This window comes from Corvus hawaiiensis, chromosome 2 (genome assembly GCF_020740725.1).
Source record: "Corvus hawaiiensis isolate bCorHaw1 chromosome 2, bCorHaw1.pri.cur, whole genome shotgun sequence".
Taxonomy (NCBI): domain Eukaryota; kingdom Metazoa; phylum Chordata; class Aves; order Passeriformes; family Corvidae; genus Corvus; species Corvus hawaiiensis.
This window is the reverse complement of record NC_063214.1, coordinates 95,584,120-95,610,170: the sequence shown is the minus strand read 5'-3', so window position 1 is coordinate 95,610,170 and position 26,051 is coordinate 95,584,120. Positions and strand designations below refer to the sequence as shown.

The 26,051-nt window shown below is 40.9% G+C and overlaps 1 protein-coding gene across 8 annotated transcripts in view; it reads right to left on the bottom strand.

Moving 5' to 3' along the window:
• Window positions 1-1,215: 1,215 nt before the first annotated feature.
• Window positions 1,216-26,051, bottom strand: part of LIMS1 (LIM zinc finger domain containing 1) — a 68,837-nt gene continuing 44,001 nt past the window's right edge. For 4 of the 8 annotated variants that reach the window (XM_048326997.1, XM_048327005.1, XM_048327015.1 and 1 more), the window contains exons 2-11: window positions 18,053-18,212; window positions 12,571-12,637; window positions 10,375-10,495; window positions 9,390-9,539; window positions 8,055-8,205; window positions 7,170-7,262; window positions 5,732-5,780; window positions 3,542-3,617; window positions 3,097-3,288; window positions 2,627-2,714 (exon numbers count right to left, since the gene is read on the bottom strand). In XM_048326997.1, the coding sequence (XP_048182954.1) occupies window positions 3,141-3,288; window positions 3,542-3,617; window positions 5,732-5,780; window positions 7,170-7,262; window positions 8,055-8,205; window positions 9,390-9,539; window positions 10,375-10,495; window positions 12,571-12,637; window positions 18,053-18,212 (1,015 nt within the window). In that variant the 3' untranslated portion in view covers window positions 2,627-2,714; window positions 3,097-3,140. Of the gene's footprint in view, window positions 2,715-3,095; window positions 3,289-3,541; window positions 3,618-5,731; window positions 5,781-7,169; window positions 7,263-8,054; window positions 8,206-9,389; window positions 9,540-10,374; window positions 10,496-12,570; window positions 12,638-18,052; window positions 18,213-20,431; window positions 20,789-26,051 lie in introns of those variants that run through there. The other 4 variants (XM_048326949.1, XM_048326967.1, XM_048326959.1 and 1 more) reach the window with 4 other exon arrangements.

Below are 26,051 nucleotides of genomic sequence, written 5' to 3'. Positions count from 1 at the left end.
TTAATTAATCCTGTTCATGACAAAGTCCAGGGGTATTATACCAATGACAGTTCATGCCAAAGACAGCTCCCAAGAGAGCGATACGCATTTGGGGAGTTCTCCACTTGAGCTAGGACTCCAGTAGTAGTATTTTCACCGTGAGGGTGGTGAAGCACTGGAACGTACTATCCACAAAGGCCTGTGAAATCTCCTTGCATGGTGATGTTCACACTTTGGCCAAGCAAGACCTTCTGCACTGATGCAACTCTGAAGTTAGACCCACTCTGAGCAGATGGCTGGGCTGATCTCTAGTGGTCCCTTCCAACCAACATTTTTCCACGCTTCACCAGGCTTTGAACCCTCAAGTACCCCCAGATGCTTTCCAGTGTCACATCATGAGATCTGATATACACACACTACAGTTCATGGAACAGAAGGTGCTGCCTTGGTGAACTGCAGCACAGTGATCACCATCAGGAACTTGGAAATGGAAAAACCCAGCCTGTGTCAGACCCCAAGGGCGACCAGAGTGAAGGGGAAATCCGAGGCCACTGTGCTGCAGAAGGACATAGCCCTGAGCAATGTGGATGTGAGCCATTTAGCCTTGGAGCTAGTGACCCTTCCCAACTCTGAGCAATAAGGCTGGGCACACATAGGCTGAAGGAAGAGATGTACAGTCAGTGTACCATGAAAAACCTAGAAGTCAGTTATAACTTCAGGAGGAAGCAAGACTCTAGCACAGTCCAGAATTTCAACAGGGCTACTGTGGTAGTTAAGTAAACAATTTTTGAGGGGCATTTTAAGCTTTTGTAGTCTTCAACAAAGGGGCTATATTTATGAATCTTAGGGCAATCAATAATTATGTAGGATAAAAGAGTCAAAAAATACCCTACCTAGCAATAAACTGGAAGTTTGGGGTGACAGTTTCATTACAGTGAAAACAGGAGAGAAAAAGTTAACAGGAGGGTGTATGTTTTACACTCAGACAAGATACTTTCTTTAGGAAAACCTAGTGACTGTGCCAATTCAGAAAATATCCAGAAGAATCAAGCTGTTCTTTATGAAACAAACTGTGATTTCTTTTATGAACCTTAGAACTACCTACAGACATAGGCCTTTAGGAAAGGCATATGTCTCCTTTAAATCAAGATAATAAGGAAGTATTTACATAGTCACAGGGAACTAAGTCTTACTGCTTTCCCACCCATCTCAAGCATTTATTTCAGAGAGGCAATACAAGGTTTAATAACATGGCCTTTATTGATGACACAGGAAAGCAGATGTTTTAAAGTAACTAATTTTTCATTAACAAGAAAGAAAATTTTAGTTCCTGTTATGTAATTACATAGAATCTGTTTAAGTCACTAAAGTACAAAAATAAAAAAAAGTTTGCATACTTCGTACCATCAAGAAGACCTAAGTAGCTGTATTTTCTATAAGAAAGGGGAAAATAAAACAAATTTGCATGGACAGAACTCAATAGTATAAAACAATTAAATGTATGTTATAAAGAATTTTGATTAGTTGTAAGCTCAGTCCTTGAGGATGGCTAAAGAAGTAGATCCTAGCAGGATCAAACCTTGCATATTTACACTCAGAGGTGTAAAAGTAGTATTGCCAGTTAATTGAAATACGCATTTTCAGTATTGTTCTGAAAATCAATGAAGTCTAGAAGCTAAATTTTAAATGCAGATGTTCACATTTCAAATAAAATGCTTCTTGCATCCTGTATAATTAAGGCAAAGTATGTTATCTTCTGAAAATACCTTCTATATAGTTTCTGCATAAAAATATGAAATAAAAAATAAAACTATATATATTTAATGGTACACTGGTATGTATGGTCCAGCAGAATAAGGCACAAAAAGTAAATAGAATGCAAAAGCATATATAGATGTTAATGTGTTATTTTAAGTGGAATATAGCAAAATTCAAGTAGTTCTGAGTATGCTCATTTCTTGCAATAGGAATACATTTTTATATAAGTATCTCATGCTAAGCCTGATGTAGAAACATTCATCATGGAAGCATAATCTATCAGAAGTATGTCATTTGTACAGTGGCTGTATTTAGAAATCTGATAGTTTTCAAACCATCTGAAACAAGGCTCCTTAATGAGATGACTCGGCCTGAAATCCAAGTGTGAATTTTTCCATGAGGCACAGTATACTGGTTTCCTGCCCTTGACCAGGCAAGTTTTGTCTGCATGCTTAATACGAAGGTTAATATTTTCACTAACATAAATGACAATACACGTCCCTAAAGTTGGGCACATTTGCAAAGTTTGTTTTCACAGGTGGTGGTCACAAGCAAATTTTCTCTCTCTGAAAAGTTCTGCAGAGTGTCAGTGTACAGAATAGGCCACCTGCATCAGTACAATGGCATTATTGGTCAGAATCCTTTCAGGTCAGCTGGTATTTGTTTTGGAAGTACAGTTTGTCAACAACCAAGCATACATGTGTAGAGAACAGAGGATCTTAATGTATTTTGGGTTGATAGAAGGCATACATCAGCATTTGTTGTCTGACTGCAGCCTCAAAGCAGCAACTCTCCTCTCCAGCCCCCCACCAAGTAATATCTATAAGATTTTCACAAAGGAAGAGGAGAGTAGATGATGTCTTTACTTCCTTCCCAAAGTTTCAGCTAATTTCTTCAGTCTTTTCTTCAGCTCTAAAGGAAACTTCTCGTAACACTTTTTGCAGACAGGCTTCATATCAAACTCAACAAATTTATTCCTAAGACAACAAAGAAAAAAGGCAAAGTTTTAGCGGATGAGATAGTGAAAAAAAGAATTAAAAAAAAAATCTCCTATTACGTGCACACAAGCAAAAAATTAACCCCCCAATTTATACGTATACATTAAGTTACTTTTACAAGGGTATATACACTGTAGACAGTGATTACAATACCGTGTTTGAATAAGTTACATAGATTTTACCCAGATGCCCATATTTATTAACCATGTAATTTAGAAAGCCTTTCAAACTTAATTGTAGACTAAACATAAGATAATGGAATAACGAGTTAATATTTTAAGTTGCAGTTGTGTGAAAGATGCTTTGGTTTTGACTGCTGTAAGTTCATGCAAAGTGCAAAAAAAGCATCCTTCGGACTAACCAAAGAAGAAGGAAGCAGAGGTGGCGGTGAAAAGGAAAAGAAGTTTACAAACAGATTGGCTTTTTCTTTTTCTGCTTCTCTTTATCCTTTGCTTCACGTTCCCGTTTGGCAAGTCGTCGCTTAAATTCATCTGGCATTTTCTCATAACAGTGTTTGCAGACAGGTTTTAGATCAATTTCAACAAACTTATCCCTTTAGAGTTAAATGAGAAAAAATAAAGGATGGAAAAGGAGAAGAGTTAGGAAGACTAACTGAAGGAAGACCCGAAGAGATAGCTGAAAGAGACATAAAGAATTAAGTGGAGCAAGAGGAAGAGAGAGGCTCTTATTTCCTCAATGCTGCTTACATGTTTTTCATATAGTAACAGCTACGCTATAGCAACATCTACGCTTTGAAGAGAACCACTGACTTGTTTTGAAGACATCACACTTATCCATAAACTTACTTGAGGGTTAACTTAGTGTTGCAAGTTGAACAAGCGAAACAGTTCACACACCATGCCTTATTCAGAGCAGACACAACTAGGGAGATGGGAAAAAAGAAATCATTAGCATTATCAATTAAAAAAAAGTGATTACAAAGATTTTAAGCTTACATATTCATGAGGTGTGAAGAACAGTCATTGCTTCTTGTATCAAGTATTAAGGACCGTAATAATAACATGGCCAAACTAGCAAACACGTTTTAGAGTGTAATGAAGCAGGACTGTGAAGCATTGATACAGCTGTCTGTGAGGCAAGACCAGCTTAACCTATTTCTGCCTCCTATTTTTTGCTTCCACTTCATCTCATACCCAGCTTATCTCAGGCAGTGGTTCTGTGAGGCCGGGTTCCAACTTAATCAGGAAACGCTTCCAGCTGAAGAGCAATCCAGCAAAATTGTGTTTATGTTTTCATTCAGTTTCTTTTCTCAGATCCAGTTCAGACTGCACTGCAATCAACAGTTGCACTTGCTCAGCTGAAGAAAATAATGTGAAGCCAGCAGCCAGGACACTGCTGGTAAATCAGCACTACCAAGGTGAAAAAAACTATGGACTCTTTTTATTCTTTGCTTTGCAGAGAAAGTAACTATTTTCTATTTGTTCTGTAGGTAAATCCAATTCCTGTTCCTCTCAGTACAGCTTTCCAGTTTTCCCTGGCAAAATTTTCGTAAGTTAGAGAATGTGGGACAATATTTTTCATGTAATGTTTTTCTTGTTCGATTTCTCAATGTTTTTCTCACAGTATTTTGTCAACAACAAGGAGAACCAAAGCATTGTCATGCAGAGGGTTTTTCCTGCACTATGGGGCCAGCATGTCCACAGATACGTAGTTATTCTATTACTGTCCAGAATAACACTAGACAGATGAAAGTCTTTGCTCCCAAGCAACCCTAGGAATGCAGTCATAGGCACCCTTCTGAAAAACTGTTGCCACAGATACTTGTTTCACCAGACAGAGAACAATACTGGATACCAAATTTGTGACAGCTGACTCAAATTTGTGTGCAGAAATGAAAGAAGAAATGTAATTGAAGACATACACTGAAAATAAAGAAATTAGCGTATACTATATTCTGTTCAGTTTAGAGACCAAAACTTACAATATGGGCGTCAGATTATATGGTGAAAGATTAGGATCATATAGAGATGTAGTTATCAGGAAAGTTGCAGTTCTGCTCATTCCAGTAGAATTTTACCGAAAATGAGGACTCTTTCCTCTAGAGCATTTTGGATTGTTATTTTGCAGGTATAGTGCAGTCCAGAAAATGCGGAGAAAGCACATCTATGGAATGTATGTCTTACCCTGGAGTTACATGACTATAAAATAGTTTATGTCTCTCTTTGAATGTTCAAAGCTTCCTCCTACTTTGCTAATGGCTTTGGCTTAGATGAGGCTAACATAGCATTTACTTTGGATGGGGTAAATAGGCACATAATGTCACATTATTTCAAGTAGAATAATTTGCTTTTGGCATTTTATCAGAGCTAGTTATCAAAAAAAAAATCCCTCAAAACCACCCCTTTCTCCCAAAAAACCCAATCAAACAATAACAAAACAAACAAATTACTTGCAGTTCTGCCTTTACAGGCCATATATTTCCAAGTATGATCATTCCTGGTTTTGTGACATTATCTATAAGCTTAGATTTTCAAAAGAAAGGTGCCTGCAGTAGATAGGTAAATATCTCCAGGATTCAAACGGACATAGTGGGAACAAGGCATTTTAAAAAAATTCCCAACAGTGCCCACCTATGTCTTTCAGTATCTAAATATTTTTTTGAATTTGGCTCATGATCCACAAATTAATTTGTGGAGATGCTTGTATGCTCATTCTCACCCTTGCATGTGTTCTTTTTTGAAGATGGTATGGCAGGAAGTCACTTCTGAGCATCTTCCAGCATCCCTGGCCTTTGCATGTCACTAAAAGGGGTTTCACAGTTCTCTTTGGCCATGGGGTGATCTTCTACCATCATGAAATGATGTAAGGTTTTCCTTCCACTTGGTCTCTGGTTTATTGGCTCTAATTGAATTTCTGGTCAAGAGAACGTCTGTTTTTGTTTTAATGAAAACAGGACTGTTTCCCCTTTACTTTCACTTTTAAAGAGAACTTCCATCAAAAAGGAACATTAAGGAAACAGTTAGAAAAGTGCTTACCATCTCCTTCAATCACACGGTTGCAATGGAAACAAACATCACCAAATAGCTGAAGAGGAAAGAGAAGGAATAAATTTTTAATATAATTATTTTATTGAGGGTAACTTCTTGAACTAGCAAAATAACTATGTTTCAGCTGATGAGCACAATCGCTTTCCTGTTTATTCCAGTGAAATAAAGAGAATGCTGGCAAGTCTGGTTTGGTTTTCCTAGTGCATTTTGCATCATCTCATCACAAAAAGTCTTGATAATATTAAAGCTGAAAACATTTATTTAACTTTCATTCTCTGTAAGTACGATTTTGTTTTGTTTCAAGATTTCTCTAATCCTGAAGGTTTGAAATACAGCAGTTGGTGTCATATACATATTGTTACTAACCAAAAAAATTAACATTTGGACTTACATGCATGACTAAAACAATGTATTGCTGTAACGGTAAGAAAATTTTATCTTTATTAAAAAAAAAAAAGGAAAATTTGGGGCAAAAATATTAATTCTTTTTCCAGGCTTAACATTTGTCCACAATATAACAAGAAGTGCCAAAAACTTCATGTATTTTTTCTAACTGTAGTAGTTAACCTAGGAAAAGACATCCACTCACAGCTCTTGTCTGGTGTATGGACTTGCCCCATGCCAGCTGCAACACTTACTATGAACGTCACAGCATTTACAGTCTGCAAGTATGCCAGCACCAATCATCTGCCCTTCTTCACTAATGAGTAATTAAGAATCCATCTGTAATTAGCAGATGCCTTACAACTCCCAAGTGTAAGCCCTCCTCATGTATTTATGTAAGCAAGGAGGTGAATGTGACACGACATAGGTGGCTTCCAAGGAAAAAAGGTCCTTGCATTGTGATGCTGGACTCCACCTCCAAGGGTGTCTGGAGAGAGGTGGTACCGTGACATGGAATTCCTACATAAATGCACGTGGTCACTAGAGGGTGTCTTCTGACAAATTTAGTCTTGGAAGTCTTCATCAAACTAATGACTGAGCAACAGCATATATCAACACACAGTGTCATAGAGCAGCAGATGCAGGGAAAACCGTATCACTCACTGGGGCTCCAACCCAGTTACTGAGTGGCAAAATCATCTTTAACTTCTTAGGAGAGATTAGGTGTCATTAGCTGCTCTGATCCACAGACATGTCAAAGCCATAACAGCTCTACTTAAGTACCACTAAGCTTGAAGAACAACTTGATACTGATTGTCCTAGCCGGCCTTTGTGAAATACCTGCAGCTTTCTTTTTTAATGCCACACAGATGAATAGGGAAACCTGTATAAATTAAACACAACAGAACATATACTAATTGCCATTACACCCACAGGTGCCTTTAACAAAACAGAAGAATGTCCATGGTTTTACATCTCTAGCTAATAAAACCGATTTGTGGATTTACCAATTAATGCCATTTTTAAAAATATGCAACCTTACCTGATTGTAGTGGGTTTCACAGTACGCCAAGCCTTTTCTCTCATAATGACGATGGCCCAGGAATGGCTTTTCACATTTTGCACAAACAAAATGCTACAAAGAAAATTACATTTTTTTATCTTTTGGAAGTAACGTTATTTTTTTATAGAAAGCAAACTAACCACATCCACTACTTGAACATGGCTGAAGTCTACTGAGCCATCTTGAAAAGCAGAGTTAAAACTTCTGTTTCTACATTTAGACCATTAAAATAATATTTCTTTTAATGTCTTCAACATTTCAATCCAAAAGTTACAAAAAAACCCACAAGCAATGGATTCTCATTTTTTATCAGTGAACAGAATTAAGAGTTACTAAATAATCTGCATTATCATTACACCCTTGTGAAGGAAGCATTTCCTAGAGGAGACTTTCAAAACAACAAAAGGAATAAATAATTTATCTAATTAAAATGGAAGATGTGGAACTAAATATTGTACGTGGCCTTGAAATATGAACTCTTGTGAACTGTTAAAGAAATATGTACATGGCAGATGACTACGGAAGACCTAAGGGTATTATGATGCTTAGTAACATGGTTGCTACAGATTTGATTGCCTTTCCACATTTACTGCTTTGAGCTCTGAAACTTTCTTTTGTCTTGCCCTGCTTCCTTTGATTACTGATTTTAGTTTCACAGTCAAAGGTCTCTGTAAGGTGGGAATTAACTCCTATTTCACAGTGGAAGACCAGCCACAATAAGGTTGAAGAGGGATTTGGAGAAGGCATTTGTAATTATTGCTGCAAACTTTGAGAATCCTTTCACTGAAGTTGATCAGCAAAATCACAGATAAATATGCTAAGGTTTACGTTTGTAAGAGACATTGTATAGCATCTGATGTTTACCTCCACATGCCATTGTTTGCCCATAGCATTCACCACACGGCCTTCAATTGGTCTCCTACATGCCCCACAGATGGGGACACCCATTTTGTCATGGCAGGGTAAGCAGTAGAGTTCTCCCTTCAGCTCACGAGCATCAGCAGTAAGTTCCTTCCTGTTCAGAAGTTAATGAATTGAGAGCATGAATAAAGGCATTCAAAAATGTCAACTCTTGAGAGTTTCTGAAATGACAAAAAGTTATCATTTGCTTTAGAAATTATATTCATACTACAGTAATGCAGCAGCATCAAATATAACATAGTTCAACATAGTTCAAGCCTGATTACAGTAAACTGAGGACAGGCTGCAAAGCGAGGTGCACCGAATCTCTCTGGAAACAGCTACTGAGCTATTGTCATTCTGCTCAAGCAGCACAAATCTGTGTGTGAAAGCTGCAGATGTTTGGTTTATATTCTGGCACTTATCACCAGATTATTTTAGATTTGCATAATTGTAACTGAAAGTAAAATGTAGTCCTTTATATCTAGTTACATTTTCCTTGTATCGAACTTCAGAGAAAGAGAACTACAGACCCACATGAGCTAGGCTGATTCATTTCCCATTGCAGAATCTTATAAACTCTACTTTTATGTAATTTGCATGGTTAGATACTGAGAACAGCTAAAACTTGAAAGTGACTGTAATCACTAATACTCTCAACTGATTGCACTGATATAACACTCCATACTGTTATTCAAATCAGCCTTTGCTATGGCACTGAAATAGTAGCTTCCTTTGCAGCAGAATTAAACAACTATGAATCCATGCTATGTCCTACAATGCTCCATGCTCCCATGCTCATCCTACATCTCTGCATCAGTGCAGGATGTAGAAATGTGCAGTTTCATGGGCTGCAGCTGCAGAAGATGATAAAATGAGATGGGAAGAAGGCTTCTGAAAAAGATAGGCTTTAAAAAGAGGAAAAAGTTTGGATGCTGTTGAACTAAAAAAAAAAACAGGCAAGATAGTAATTTAAGCAACAAAAGAGAACCGCTTCTCTTCCTCTCCCAGCAAAATAGTGAGCCATCATTTCACTACTATAGAAATAGTATCTGTGTCAATACTTTGTATTTTGTAAGGTACCACCTTGTGCTGCAGTCCAATCTTTCTTTAGTCCCCAGCAGGTCAGCTGTTGTTTGAACCCCACTAAGCCAAAAGCAGTAACACATCTGGCCACAAGACATCCAAACCCCACCACCTCTTGTCAGTTGTACAGGATAAGTTTTCACTTTAAGATGTAAACTGATGAAGCAAATAAGCCCAGCATTTTCCTGTTTCCCTTTGCAGAACTAAAGTTACCCGCAGTTTGCACAGTTGAAATGATCAGGGTGATAAGGATCATTTTTGAATATGAGAGGCTGTTCATCAATAATGGCATGACACTTCTGGCAAATGTACTTTCCCAGGCCTCTGGCTTTTTCCCTGTTATGGCAAGGACGGCAGAGATGTCTGAAACAGCATAAAAAAAGAGAGGTAAGTATTGCTATCAGGTACTACAGTGCAAAATATAAACCAAAAATCTCTCAGAACCTCATTTCAATCAGTTCTTTATTGAGTCTTGTTAAAACAACTTCCTTGCTAAGGAGGGATCACCCAAGTTCAGGGTGATCATTTAATTTTCTGGCACCACAGGAGTATAATTTCTTCAGCTCAGCTGAGTTAAAGCTGTGTTGAAACACAGAAAACAAAGGTTCTTATAGATTCTCATTGCCAAATGTTTTACTTTCAAACTCTTAAACATTTAGATTGGAAGCTGGATGAGCACACAGGTCCTACTTCTGTAGATAATTCTGTATATTGTATTATACATAAGAAGGCAATGGCCATATAATCCACTTGTAAAACATTCTTTTGATCACAGCTGGCAAAAATATCCTACTCTGTGAAGGGTCCTACTGAACATTAGGCAATTATTATTATATGGTACCAAACTAGACCAAAATTGGAGAACCAAGTTGGAAAAAGAAAGTAAACATTTTTATATATATAAAAAAAGACAATGCTTCTGTATCTGAATGTTTTCTCTCTTATTACATATAACAATGGCCCCAAAATGTCACCGGAAAAAGAAAATGTTTGCCATGAAACTCAGTGTTGAAGTAGGTAAAATGTTAATATTTTAAGATACTCATTCTTGATTTTGTGATGCGCTCTTAGACCTTCTTCTCACAGAAAATACTTCAGTTGCTCCATCTGAGCTGGAAAGCTTCAGGAACCAAAACTTCTCAGTCCTGCTATTAGTTCAATTTATGATCAGTTAACAGAAGGAAGGGTGGAGATTTACCTGCCAGCATTCTTGACAAATCCAATATCAGCCAATACTGTTTGGCAGATATCACAGCAGAAGCACTCTGGATGCCAGCTGTTGTTCATGGCTTTAATAACACGACCAATAATGAACTCACCTGTAAGAAACACAACACCAGGATGTAAAATACCATACTAGACAAAGTTAAAAGTAACCTACAAATGAATCACTACAATGACTACAACCATCATTCCTTTTCTTACCCCAAAATCTGGGGGGACACATTGCTTTCAATATCGCAGTTGTGATTCCAAACCCTGGAATTTGGATTTGTTTGTTGTTTTTTGCTATGGGTCAGAAGAAGACATCTTTGCTGATAAAGGACCTTCTGCTCCTTACATACAAGTCCTACATGCACACTCCACCTTCTCTCTGCAATAATCCTGTTTTGGTCCCTTCACTGTTTTTACTTATCCCTTCTCAAGCTGTTAAGAAATTTATGGAGTACTTCATATAAAAAGGGCTTTCTTGTGTCCTCATCATCTTTCTCCTTCTTTTCTTTAAGGATCTGACAATTTTAACTTGCCATGTACATAGCAGGGGTTTCTACTCCACTAGGACCAAGCCTTGAAGGTATTCTATACTCAAGGCACAATAGAACTGAGCTTGAGTGGCTGTGGACCTCCTGCAAAAAAGCTCCCACGGAGTCCAAATGCACAGGTGCAGTGAAGCTGCAGAACAGTCAATCCAACACACACAACTTCTGACCTACCACAGGGAGTCTTGTCCCATAAGGCATTAAAAAAATAGCGTGAGAACTAATGTTTTGCATGCACAGTGCGACTGTACAGCACAGGCAGTGGAGTGATGTCCATCACATGCCTGATTTAGTTGTTCTCTATGCGGATGGACAGTGTAGCCAGGGGCCCTGAGCAGTGCAAAATGTGTTGGGAGCTCAGCTTCCCACTGCTGTTGGAGGCTGAGTTCTGGCTTTGGAGAACAACTCCAGAGCTGCCAAAGGGGAACGATCAGGCAGGTAACCGATGTGGACAGTAACATCCAGCATGTGACTCTGTAGCATTCCCATGAAGTCATAGCTTTTCAAGAACAAAATCCGATGGACTCCAAAAATGTCAGGAATGCTCAAGGCCTCATCGTTGACAACAGCCCCATTGACTTTGTGTTTATTAAGTAAAAGCAGTGGAAAAGCCCAGCTCCAGGCAGGACCTTGATGCGGTTTTAAGGGAGCTGGCAATACCAGGAGAGAGGGTAGGAGAAGGGGAAGCTGTGCCAACTGTGCAGGAGAAATCCTGGAGAGACAGGCAGCATAGCTCCTCACAAATTGCCACCAACCCATTTCTTCCTCTTCCCCTGCTTGTTCATGTCTGCAGCCTTAAATTCATATTCCACGGCATCTACTTCCCTCTTCCTTGGTGTTCAACCCCACCCCCCAGACAACAAATGGCCTCACTGAGATAAGTTAAACCTTTAGCACCTTGCCAAAGGTGCCATAGAAACAAAAGGGCTTCCAGAGCAGTTTAAGGAATAATCAAATAATGACTTCTCAGCTCCGGCCCAGCAAAATGTGTCACACACAGAGAAAAAAGAAAACATGCAAGTGCATGTCAGCACAGCAGACACATAAACATTTACATCAACAGCGGCAAATAAAAAGCAGCCCTCAGTATCACGTAGGACGGACATTAGACACTGAAGCCTTAAAGGTATTTGTTTCAAAAAAAATCAGCAGGGGCCCAGCTGACCATCACTTAATTATAACAATAGATGATGAAGATTGCCTCAGCTTCTGTGAAGTAGGACAGCACAGGTCGGTTACAAGAGTCAAAGCAGATGACAGTCTTGTTGCAGGGTTTCAGTTACATGAGAAGGGACAAATGTCAGCACATAGAGACGTACAGATATAAATAATCAGGAGTCATGAATGGTGTATATAATCAGGAGTTTATGAATGGTCTGTTCACTGGATCACTGGCTCAACAGCTAAACTACTTACTAAAAGAATGCAAACTTTTATTTTTCAATCCTACTGGTTTATGACCTTTAGAAAAAGCAACTCCCCAGTTTCTCTGAAGTCTAGTTCATTCTGGAGGTTCAGATGCTCAGCTGAACATGAGCACCTCCCAGAGAACAGATACAAGGGCAGCACATCTTCCCTCAGTGACACTTCCATTGTGATCAGTGTGAAGTATTTCACTTTGAGTTAAAACTTACCACATTGATGGCAGCAAGGGGCAAAAAGCATTTGAAAATCATGTTCACAGTACTTCCTCCCTTCAAACTGCAAATAGACAAAGATCTAAGTGTTAGAGGGATGAGGAACATGCACTTAACATAAATGCTGTAACACCCTGGTGTGTTTCCAGATACAATTAGGTAGTAAAACAGAGGGGCTGAACAAAAAAACCAGACCATGAGCTCTGTGTGCTAGGCATTACATCCACCCGCCTTACTTCACCTACTAGTTAGCATGTAGTGTTAATAGCACACCATTTCTCCGGTTCTGCTGAGAGCGTAAGGCATTTTCTGTCACCCATTTACATCACAGGAGACATCTGAAGTTTGACAGACTGCTGAAACTGATGCAGCCAAGCACACTCTGAGCAGGAAGTTAGCTAACAAACAGCTTGGCCAGCAGGAGGCGAGAAACATTTTTCCCAAACTTATTTGAGGTCTTCCTCACTCTACATTTCCTGCCAGAATGACCCAGCATAGCGGAGGAAGTACACATGGTGGAGGCTGGGGTAGGAAGAACACCCAGGGGCAGAAATCTTTGCAATTTATGGAGCAGTACAGCCAAAACATGAAGGGAAATAAGCCTTTTGCTTCATGATGCTTATTTCATAGAATCATAAAATCATTTAGGTTGGGAAAGACCCTTAAGATAATCAAGTCCAAATATTAAGGAGCAAAGTTCACTACATCGATCAGATTAAATTGATTTTAAAGGATTTGAATTTTATCACAGCTTAGGTAAGTTCAGCTACAGTTCAAGCTCTCATAGAAAAAAAAAACCCCATATGGAATAAAAAGATTCAACAGTACTGAATTAGTAGCTTAGCCAAAGAATATGTAAAAACATGCAGGCAAGTATGTGCTGAAATGAAGGGAAATGTTTAGATACCTTCAGGCACCATCATTATTAGACACAAATGCCAATGGGCATGTCAAAACCAGGTAGACAATATTAAGTATTCTATAAAATGTTTGGATTTGAACGTCTCAGTTTAAAACAGTGGAAAAAAGAGGACAGCAGGAAACCTTGCTCTTTTCTTTTTACTGGGCCTAAGACAAAACAAAGTGAATAGCATAAAATACTACCCACAAAATAAGGTTTTGTACATGGACAGAAAATACAGAAATGTGTTTCAAGATTACCTGTTCTATACTATGAAATGACAAGAATTGAATACAATATAATTATAATAAATACTCCTGCAACTGGCAGGATGGGGATCTGTTGCAGTGGGGATCCTGCAACACGCATATATCAAACCAGGAGTCCCGTGGAAAGGAAATATATACGGACAGACAGATTCTTGCTAGCTGTTTCAGAGATGTTTATTTCTCCAGCCGCATGGCCGGAGCTCTGCCCAGGAACTGTTCCAGTCACGGGACCAAGGGTCCTTCTGCCCGCGCAGGGAACACAAACCAACCAATGGGAACGAGGCTGAGCAGGGGCAGGGAAGCCCCGTGTCTGTGCCCTCAGGGCCCCTCTCCCAGGGCTACATGGCAGGGGAGGAGACCCCAACAGGGATCTAATGAAACATTTTTAAAGTCACTAGATATTTAAGGTTAGAAAATTCCTGTTCCCAACCTGAATTGCACCTATTAGGAACAGAAAGACATTAGCTCAGTATAGACTTTTTGAAAAGTCTCTGCCAGAAATTTATCAAGTGCTATTCCAGTGTAAAACTCTAAAACAGATTACTTTTTAATTTCAGCTTTTAAAAAAATAATAATTGAGAGGTACAGAGCTATTACTTTCTCAAGGAGTAATGGAAATTACTGGTTCATTGTGAATTGTGCTTGCTTCCTGTTGGATAAAATCCTTTTCAAACTGAAAAAAAAATGAAAGCTTCCTGTTGTGTGTAAACAGGTGGTCCAGTGGGGGATGCTTAGGCTTGCTTAAATTTCAAAGCCACCACATGTTGATCTGGACAGACCAAACAGGTTTTCTTCCCCTCTTGTTTGTGTCAGGCAAGTTGGTTCCCATTCAGTCTTGTTTATATTTTCAACCTCTCTGCTCGTTTGTGCTGCCCTTTGTGCTGCCCTTTGTGGGTGACCCAGCAGTTATCATCAGAGAAAGCCTTGAGCTTCTGTAACAAATCTTATAGTACATAGTTTAAAGCAAGGTCATTTCACTGTTATATGCTGAAGGTCCACGAGGTAAATGGCTCGTGAAGTAACCTCCAGCTTACCTGCATGTTTTTAGCTAACTTAAGTGGAAAGACATGCACAAAAACTGAGTCTTTAAGAGATTGTTTCTCTAAGGTGGCTTTTGGTAAAAACCTTTTTAAGAAAACACTCGAGGTACAACTGGAATAGAAACAAATCTGACCATCTGTTCTGCCATTAGTATAGGACTGTGCACAGCTACCTGTAGAGAGGCTCTACAACAGCAGCTCTAGGGAATACACACCTTCCAGGTGCTGGAGTAAAAGCAGACCAGAATTGCTACCACTTCACACCTAACAGCAAAGGATGGAGATGGTAACTCTGCTGGAATGTGCTTGTGTTAACTTTTGTTTAGATTGAGTGCATAAAAAAACTTGCTAAAATGATGTTACTGAGCAAACTGGAACACAAATCAAATATGCCCTACCCACAATTTCTGGGCTAATTTCACATTAGCTCTCAGGAATCCATACTATCATTCCTAACACAGGTTCATGAGGACATCCACAAAACTCCTGGATGCTGTGCAGACTCTAAGCTGTGGATGGGCACCACTTGTGCCTGTGAGCGACTTGGCTCCAGAGCCAGACCACAGCGAGCTGTGCTGATCAGGGTGCCTGCGAGGCAGCCGAGAGACAAGTCCTGCAGCACACGAGACCTGACCAGTTCCAACCCCACCCATGGAACACAGCGTGAAAGCTTATCGTGGCAGTGTGTGATGGCAAATGTGATAAGCAGCTTAATGACTAAGTGGGGGAGCTCTGCAAGGCTTTCAATAGGCAGGGGAACAGTATTTGTCTTCTTAATTGCTAAGAGCTGGAAATAATTTCCAAGAAATACTAGCTTAGCTAAACCAGGCACAGAATAAACACAAACTCATTCTGGGCAACCAACAAATGCCTGCATTTACCCACGGGAACCTGCTCAGAAAAACACATTACCTGGCCACACCTCCAAACACATCCATCTTCTCAAAGACTGCATTAAACCGGTCTGAGGAAGATGTCCTTTCTGCCTGTCTTCTCCAGTCAGTGTTTTTCTTGACAGTGATACAGATTATCTCAAGTCCTCTGAGCACTATCAGCCACTCCTGAGCATTCACCAACGTAAGCCCACCTTCTACCTGCTCAGGACTTTCCTTCCTCCCACAGAATCACAGAATGGGTCAGGTTGGAGGTGGGGTCATCTGGTCCAACCTCCCTGCTCAAGCAAGGTCATCCTAGAACACACTGCACAGAATTGCATCTAGATGATTCTTAAATATCTCCAGTGAGGGAGACTTCACAACCTCTCTGGGCAACCTGTACCACTGCACAGTAAAGAAGTTCTTTCCCATGATCAGGTAGAACTTCCTGTGCATCAGTTTCTACCCATTACCTCTTGTCCTGTTGCTTGGCACCACCAGGCAGGGCCTGGCTCCCTCCTTCGACACCATCCCTTCAGGTAACTATATATGTTGATGAGGTGCCCTCTCAATTGTCTCTTCTTGAGTCTGAACACGCCCAGCTCAAACATTTAGCACACAGTGTTATTTTCATTCCTGCGATAACCTACTAGCACTCCACTTCTGACTTACTGTCTTTGAGAGCAGCATGTGTCAAAGACCAATCATCATGAATGTAAGTGTTAACAAGGTAGCAGTAGGAAGCAAAATGCCTACATCCAATATATCTAAGCATCACTAAGATACTTGCCTCTGCAACAGAGATTCAGGTATGGCCACCCATGAGCAACACAGAGAGATTGTAACATTCCTGAACTAGGTCCAAAAGTAGGACTTTTTCTGCTGCAGTCTCCCTTAGGGGATATAGGCTGCCTAGAGGACGATTTCTGAAACTTACCTTTAAGGACCATTCAACTTTCTGAAAGAGGTCCCTGGAATATCTCATTGTTTTTTGAGTCAGAAAAAGAATTAATAAAGTATTCATTATTTAGAGAAAATACATTTTATTGGTTTAAGACATTTTTATTAACATAATTACAAATATTTTAATTTTGAAACATTCATATCATTTTACATTTGCCTCAGGTCTAAACATGTCAGGATGGACTCTTTATCGAGTCAGCTCAGTATATATTAACAATTGTAATGCCACTTGTTAAGTATCTAGGGGGTGTTCTTTTGTTTATATTTAATTAATTCTACCTTGCAGATCACCTTTTGATGCGTTATGGAACACTACAGGCTGATTTACTACAATTTATGTAGCACTATCCCTAGAACCTTTTGATCCTCAAACAAGGTGAGAAAAAGCAAATCCCCAGGAATCCCCTTAGCCAGGCTCTTTTGCGATCCACACTCTTCCCTCAGGCTCTCCTCATCACCACATAACTGGCTCTGTAAAATTAGAAATGCTTCTATGGAAGATAAACTATTGTGCTCTTGCCAAAGCATGACACCTGTATGTGAGAGCACAGGATTGTTCCTTTTACACTCTGCTCATTTTCCTTTTCAGATCATCGTATGACACAAATCCTGTAACTGCTACCTGAAGCTGGACTGTAAGCTACTTGAGCAGGGCCTTATCTCTGACAGTAATTCCCTGTCTCATACCACCTATTGTTCCCTAGACCAATCACTTTGTATTTTATAAACCAGTCTAGAGCTTTCACTAAAGTCACTTTGTGCTGAGCCACATTCTGAATCCCCATGATAGAGGAATGTAAAAGAAAATGATACCCATACCAAAATACCCTACTGAGACAAGGCCAATCGACCTGGAGCTGAGAAATATGAATGGGATCAGGTTTTAACCTGTGAAAGTGTGTTAAGAACTGATAATTTTGAATGCTCTGGACTGTTAAACTTAAAGAGTTGATCTTACACTGGCCCTGTCTGGTTTGGATCTCAGCATGCTGACATACAGATCATCTCTTTTTCCATGCCAAGCTGGACTCACTCAACTCAGCAATAAACCTCCTATGGACCACAGAATGCTGGAGTTTCCCTCTATATCACTTTCTCCTCTAAGAAGTATGTTTACTCTGTATTTCTGGTATGATACACCAGATTCACAAATTTCAGGGAAAAAAATCTGCACTGAGAAAAATATCTCCAGCAGTTTTTCTGTCAGTGCTGATAACATTAGGCTCCACATTTAAAAAAGGTTATATACATTGATATCCTCCAAATTAGTACAGAAATGCTTCTGGCTTTTTTCTCCCTTTACTGGGCATACTCTTTCAGAGCCCAAATCCTCCCATGGGACTTTCTAAGCTATCTGTCTGCCTGTAGCTACTTCTGCTATGGGAATGAAGGCTCAAGAGGGGGTACGGTGACAGGAGGGGTCCTGCTTACCTCGTAGAAGAGCCCTTCAGGGAACTGCTGAAAGCACTGGGCGCAGACGAAGCACTGCTCATGGTACAGCTCACCATTGCTGTTGACAATTTTCTCGTCAGGGGCAAAGCCCCCCCTGCAGCGCTCACAGATGGCATTTGCGAGTGCGTTCGCCATGTTGCTGGCATTAAAAAAATAAAAAAAGAAAGAGAAAATTAGCCTAAATACACAACAACACCGGTTGTTGGTGGTCCCCCCTCCCCACACCAGGCCAAACTACATCAACCTAATGCTAAGCTGCTCAACACAAGTTTTTCAATGAACTTCATGGCTTGTGGCATCTCCTCAAAAATAAAACTAACCACTTCTCCCTGCTCCCTAACTCTTTAGAAACAAAATCCCTGCGATGTGCTCTAATTAATTAAAAACCCCAAACAGAAATGTTGACACTACGGACACATTTACAGGCTTTTTATGGTTAAAAAAGACAGGCAATTCAAAGTACTATAAGAATTATGAAATACATTAAAATTACTGGAAACAAGGGCAATTATTAGCAATGATTGAGAACTGGCATCACATAGGAAAACATAAATTATTAATTGTAAACCAATTCCTAATTCTAAAATATACGTATAACAGCATTAGTTCAGAGCTCTAAATAAACAATGTGAAAGAATGTGCGGGATCTAGTCTGGCAGATATTAATGAAAACCAGAATAGTTAAATAATTATCCTTTATACGAGCTCTGCATAACTTGAAGTTATTTTACAAATTTAGTTTGAAGTCATGGGATTTTTGATTGGCTTGTTAGGATTTATCTCAGGGAGCTCAGCTCATGATGTACCAGCTCATAGCCCACTCCAGGGCCAAGGGGGAGGATGTAATGCTCTGGCTGACCCACCGCAACCCACACACAGGCCAACACAAGCTGGCAAACCCATACCAGGGATGCAAAGAAATACTGAAACAGCAACCTTGGCTGCTTCTCAAAGGCACAGGACCAAAAGAATTGGCAGTGTGGTAGCTGTCCACTTCTGCAGAAGATAGTACAGCTGTGTTTCAGTTAATTAAGGCCAGAAAAAGGTTCTTTAGATTTTTGCTTTGCAAACATTTTCTTACTCATATCTAGACTCCCAAAGCGATGCCTTCCAGGATCACCTCTCTGCCCTAATACCATGTGGTAGCAGAGAGCAAATATAGGGTAATGGTCTAGTTTCATTACAATCTGATCTCAGCTGACAAAACCACTGACTCAAACATCTATCTGGAAGGTTATTAGACAAGTGACATTATTTTAAACACATGTGCATGCATGCATACATTTTGATATAGCTATCATGCTGTGCTTCTAACTGCAGAGCATGCAGTCCTCTGCACGATGCCAAGCCTTCCTTCTTATCCCTTCAAGAGCTCCCACCATGTTCAATAGGAATTGAATTCATTCCCTGCACACCCTCCAAGGGAGCAAGCAAATACCTAGCATGTGGTTCAAAATGGAATGTGTTTTATCTATTTCTTACACTGTCTCACAGAAGAGCCCTACGCAAGGTCACATCTGACATGTTATTATTAGCTGGCACTTTTTTTTTCTCTCTCTTGATCTTTGCAGATAAGGAAAACAGTAACTGCAGTCCAAATATCCACTGCCCTCACAGTGAAACAAGTGGGCAAATTTCACATGAAGATGGGCTGCAGGATGGTCTAACCCATACATAACAGACAGACCTATGGACAAACTGCAGTGACTATACACATAAGGAGTGATCAACTATAAAGCTCGCCAATGGTCTTCATGGACTGTGTATGCTTTCTCTGGGGCAAAACCTCAGTCAATTTCCCCATCCTCCTTATCAATCTTAAATGAAGAATAATCACAAGAGAAACTGGGATCTTTCATCATCACTTCAACAGTGCTCGAGCATTAAGGATGTTAAGTGCTGCTATACGTAAAGTATAATCCAAGCAAAAACATGAAACAAAGTTCAAAACCAAATGAAAACAAAGTTTTCCTCTTCCGGAAAACGTGCTTCACTTTCAAACACATCATATATGTAAAACAAGTGAAGTATGTAATACTTCTGCATTAATGAAGCGGTTTATCCATTTGCCCAGAATAACTGGCAAACAACCTGAAGGCAGAGAGACTACTTTACAATTTCCAACCCCAGTTTTACTGCTGATAAAAATTTCTGATGCAATTAATGATGAAATTTAAAATAATTCAAATTTTAGTTGACAGTTACAACTGGCAATGTTTCAAGCAGAACAGTGGCAAAGGCTGGATGAGAGAACAGCTTGCACAGCCTGCTCAGATCTCAGATCATAAAATACATTATGTACAATACACCAGTAATGTCACTGGAGTTACACCCCAAAGCTGAACAGAATGAACTTACAATCTTGCATAAAAGTCACAAAACTCTTTGTAGAGTTTTATTTCACTGTGCCTACGTTGCAATTTTGACACTGGTTTCTCGCCTTCATTTCCTGCAGAGTTGTGAGCATCAGGAGTGACCTTGTACGCAACCTCTTCATCCTCTGGGATGGGGTACGGCTGAGCTCTGCGCTGGAAGTCCATCTCGCTCCGATTGCTTTCCTGGGTGTATATATTCTATGCTTATACTGCAAAGAAGCTGTAGGCAAAGTCTGAAAAACAATATGCTGGATTTCTCCTTGTTCCCAGCAAAGTGATTTACTTTAACAGCTCCGTGTCATGTAGCTGGAGCTACTCAGCGCCCTCCTAGAGCTTCAAGTTAAAAGTTCAGTGGTGGGGCTGTGAGCCTGTCACGCTGAGATTTACTGAGGCTGGCTGTGCACAGAGGAGAACACTCCCCTGCCAGGCCCTTATGTAAACTCGCATGCTGGAAAGAGTCTTTGCTGCTGGCTGCTGACAGAAGCTGCCCAGCAGAGCTGTGGTGTGAGTACCTATGTGAGCAAATAAGGTCACCCCCAAACTCGTCTGCAGCTTCTTTCTGCTGAGGGGGGTTGTTTCGGTTTTTGAGACAAAATTTCAGGAGGAAACACTCCAGAATGAGTGCTCCTCCATTTCCTCCTTCAATGAGACAAATGGGTCACAAGGAGTGAAAGTGGGAAAAAGAAACCAAACTGTTTATTAACTCGAACAAAACACGGTAGAACAGGATTAAAAAAAAAACCAACCAAACTCAAAATACAACAAATTCCCGGAGAGGGAACAGACACCCGGGCTCGGACCAGCCGGGGCCACCCCGCAGGCTCCCCGGACCGGCGAGGAGGGAAGGGAGTCAATGAGGCAAGGGGAAGGGAAGGGCAAAAAGAACAAGAAAAAAACCCCAACAGAACCTTTCCCCAGCTAGCTGGAACACAAAGGGAACCAGAAAGCAGCACAGCGCTCCCGGCGCACTCGCTCCCGAGCCCCGCCGAGCCCCCCCCGAGCCGCTGGGCCCCGCTGAACTGCCCCGCACTCGGGCCCGCGGCTCCGGGCCGGGGCCGTCTTAGAGGCACAGCGGCCTTGGGCAGTGAGCGGACGGCTAAGGAATAAAGCGGCTTCATGACATCAGCCCAGGACAGGGGTGGAGGCAGATTCTAACAATATTTTATCATGGGCAAAGCAGCAGTGGAAAGCAGGAAGAGAAGACTCCTGTCTCCAGGTAAATATTGCTTTAATGCTAGAGTATGTTAATTACCTTGTAAAAATGGCCTTTAATGCTCCACTTGTGTCTTCTAAGTCATATGTGCTGAATTTATCTATAGGTGTCTTTCCTCTTGTCAGTACTTCAGACAAGGGAAAGGTACAGACAGATAATTTGATTTCTGTTGTGCTTCTCAGGCCATTAACTAAGCTGACAGGCATGCCATAATGGACAATGTATGAAGGAGGAAAACCAAAGCTTTATTTCCAGTGATGCGCTGCATTTAGAACAACTATCCAATGTAAAAAAACTAACTGAAATAGGATTTGCAGCTAATAATTACATTCCTTCAAGCTCTCCCTGTTTGAAGCACGGTGCTTGTGGCAGATGAGGGATACTCAGCTTCTTGCACTTTCTAACTGCAGAAAAGGAAGGCTTTTGGGAAGCCCTCCTGAGTAACTAACTAACTGGCTCAGCCTTGTTAGCAATCAGTTGAACTGCAGAACTGCATGCACTTTGTGCTCATGACACACAGCACGCAGGTATCTGAAGAATCTGCTAGACTTTGACAGGGCATGTGAAAGCAGAGGATTACAAGAAGGAGACGAGCAATGGAAACAAGTAGAGAAACTAGAACTAGAAGATCAGAGAATCACAGAATCATTTAGGTTGGAAAAGACCTCAAGAGCACTGAGTCCAACAATTAAACTAACACTGCTACATTCAGCACTAAACCATGTCCCCAGGTGTCACGTCTACACATCTTTAAAACACCTCCCGGAATGGTGACTCTACCACTTCCCTGGGCAGTCTGTTCCAGTGTTTGACAACATTTCCGTGAAGAAATTTGTCCTGATCTCCAATCTAAACCTCCCACAGCACAACGTGAGGCCATTTCCTTTTGTCCTGTCACAGGATATGACAGAAGGTCTAGTCAAGGCTAGTCTCTTAATATACCTGTACCTTCCTAGGACCTACTACAGAGGGTCTGGCTGATGACGGTTTTTTGGCCGTATCTCTCACCAGCAGCTGGGACAGCTTGCTCAGCAAGCGTACAGCAGCCCACACACCCCTCTCCACGCAGGCCGGAGCTTGCACGCAGCTGCCTTCCTGAGCTCAGCCAACACAGTCCTACACTGCTGCTTTGCTGACAAATTTGTGGAATGGGTTTGGTCAGTGTCTTTCCTTCACTTCCCCTCAAAAAGGAGCAACCCCTAGGCAAGCTATTTCCCTGTGTAGGTGGGAGCCAGGCAGCATGACCTGGCTTATTTTCCTGTCCGTAGGTGTGATTATTCATCCTATGCCAGAGCTACCAGCAGTCACAAGCTCTAACAGGCTAAGGAGGCTGCACCCTCACCACTGACACAGCTTGGCTGCAGCTCAAGCCCTATTTTTATCTGTCATGGGGCAAGCTCCAGATGAAGCAATGCTCAGGTTGTAGCCCTAGGCCACAAAGATCTTGCCAGAGCACCACTGCAGTCCTGGAACAAAAGGTTTCTGCATTCTCTGGAGCACCAGTGATGAAAATGAGCAGTGTCTGCCAAAAGATATGCAGGTATAGTGATGCCAGTTCTGCTTCTTCGTCTTGCTTCCCAACGCTTTGTGCACAGGTCAATGCTGAGCTTCTGTAGGTATAAAAAACTCCAGCAAGACTGACTGCAATGGACTAAAAATGCTGATTCACCAGGATTAGTGCAGGTGCACAAAGCCACTAAGATAAGAAACAGCAAGTCAGCCTATCTCTTCCTCTTATCGCTATTTTCTCAACAATTTCCCAACTGTTTTCCTGTATTTTGTCCCAGATCACAGACAATTCTCCTGGGAAGATGCTGCTGCAAATCAAAAGTGCCCCATAAAGTTTTTCTCCTGGTGGACTACTACAATTCTTGCAGTAACCTGAAATCCACAGGTGACCAACGTGGCTAGAAGCCACTTCTGCTGTTTCATGTCCTCTTTGGTCAACAAGAAAACATTTGCTTGCTTCTTCAGCTTGCTACTGTGCAATGTTCTGCATGGCTGTAGCAAAGCAAGTAGTACAGCAAGTTAGTGCAGCAAGATGTCCATCCAAAAAGCCTGATTTAATCTTCCTAGTCTTTTTCAAGAAGCAGTCCTTCAAACATAGGGCTCCATATGTGCAATAAGTAGAAGCTGCCTGGTTCTCCAGTCATATTACCATTGCTGCTGGTGGAATGACTCCCAATGTTTTCTATTAAGCAAGAAAGGAGCTTGACAGGAGTTTAAAAAGGGCCTTTCTGCTACTGAACAAAACACAGCTTCTACTGTGAAGGTCTGGTAATCCACAAATCCAGAGCAGCTGGCCATCTTTCTCTTTTCTGTCATTTTGCAGGAGGCATGCTGCCAAGACCTGAAATACATTGTTAAAAATACACTGCATTTTCATTAGGGAATTCTAGGCTACTCTGAAGTGAAGTTGTCCATGGGGAGTGAGAAGCATGTAAGGGGTTGGTTGTTTTGCAGCAGCAGCAGCTTCCCAAGGGCATTCCCTGGGAAATGGGACAAAACATACCAGCCTGTTGTTAAAGATGCAGTGTTATGGAGAAGAGAAAAGGGAATAGTTCAGCGTTTAACTAGAAAAGGTAGGTATGAAAGAAAAAGACAGTCTCGTCTTGGCACACTGAGGATCTTATCAGAAGCCAAATCTGGTGGTAGGGAAGGTGCTGAAAGAAATGGTAGAAGAGGGAGGGAGAAGTGTCCCGCTGCAGTTACCAGAAGGGCTTTAGTAAACAATAGCAAAAATAGCTGCACTGCCTAATCCCTGCTGAAGGATGACTGCCGCCTCACTCCACGCTGCTTTCTCTGGAGAGCTTTCCAGTCAGGCTGCCCATGCTGGTGGCTGCCAGGGGCAGACAGGGACTCTTACAGAGACGACTCGGTGGCCAGCCAAGCCTGCTGAGCATTTCACTCCGTGCCACAAATAGCCGTGCGGAGCAGTCACGGCTCCAAACAAGGTGCTTGGCAAAGGCAGCTGCTGCTTGGCAACCTATTTGTGCCACCGTGACATATCGCTGCACCGCCGGCGCTGTCGGGAGGCCAAATGGCCCATCGGGACACCCCGGGGGGATGAGTCCCGGGGGGATGAGTAATCACAGTGCATCCCACCACTTCCCCCACAGGTACGTGTGGTTTAATTTTAATGATGTATTAACAGATGCTATGCAGTGGGTCTCACACGCAAAATACAGAACAACCTAGAACAGAACTTTGGCTGCAAAAGATGTGTGGGCTGGCAGTGCCCTGCTCTGATTTCTGCACCAACATTTTGAAGCACTAGTTGACCTTTGGTGGGGTTTTTTTATTGAAATTAAAAACACTCCTGGGTTCTGGTTGCTGCAATTGTTTATCTCTTAAGCAATAAAATACTTTCCATGTTAAGCTGGTCTCCTAAGGCAGTTTGAAAGAAGGCATGAATCTTTTATATAATAAAAATGCACATTACAGGTAGGATTTTCACATATGCTCAGCACTGCTATAACTACAGTTTCTATTAAAAATGATGAAAAACCATCTCAAAACCACTACAGTAAAAACCAGGTGAATTCTGAGTGCTCCTAAAAGCTTCATTCTTTAGACTTCACCTCAAAATGCATAATTAAGCTTATGTGGTGGGAGTTTAAACAGGGCAAACAAAAAGGCAATTCTAGTTGTTTCATATAGTTCAGTATAAATTTATTCTAGTATAAACATGTCCAAAAAATGCTTTGGTCTCCGCAGACAGAGAAGGTTCACATTCCATCTCTCCATAAGGAAGTAAACATAACTGGAATAGACAGGTAAGCAGCACCTTCCCACACAATGTTTTATCAATAATTCAAGCACAGTGAAAAATCAGCCTGACAGAATTTGTAGAAAGGGAGAGCAATATGCAACTGCAGCATTTTCCTAACTAATATTTCAGCAAAGTATTGTGTTTTCTTCCTGCTGCTTACAAGTATTACCAAATGAAGCCATGCTCCATGTAAACCAAGTAATGACTTCTGTGTACAGATATTTGATACTCTTTAAAAGAGTCATCTCTTCCTCCCCCACTACTATTTTTTTTAATCCTGTGCAGACAGGAAAAACAAAACAACAGACACAGTATCATGTATGAGAAGCTCACAAACTCCAATAATTTTGTGTTGCACGAGACACAGTATATTATTGGTTATTCTTCAAATTTGCACCCTGTGTAGCTGACTGCATGCCTACCTCAACATGGTATCCAAATTCTGTATCCAAAGTCCTCCAACTCTATAAATTTCAAAGATGCATTTGCACTGATGCATTTCATATAGCATTTACAGCTTCATTTCCAATTTAAGAATAATAAAAAAGGTCAGCCACTCAATACGAGGGGCTGCACATCAAATATCCCTGAGACACCTGCTGTGAAAAGAACCATCTT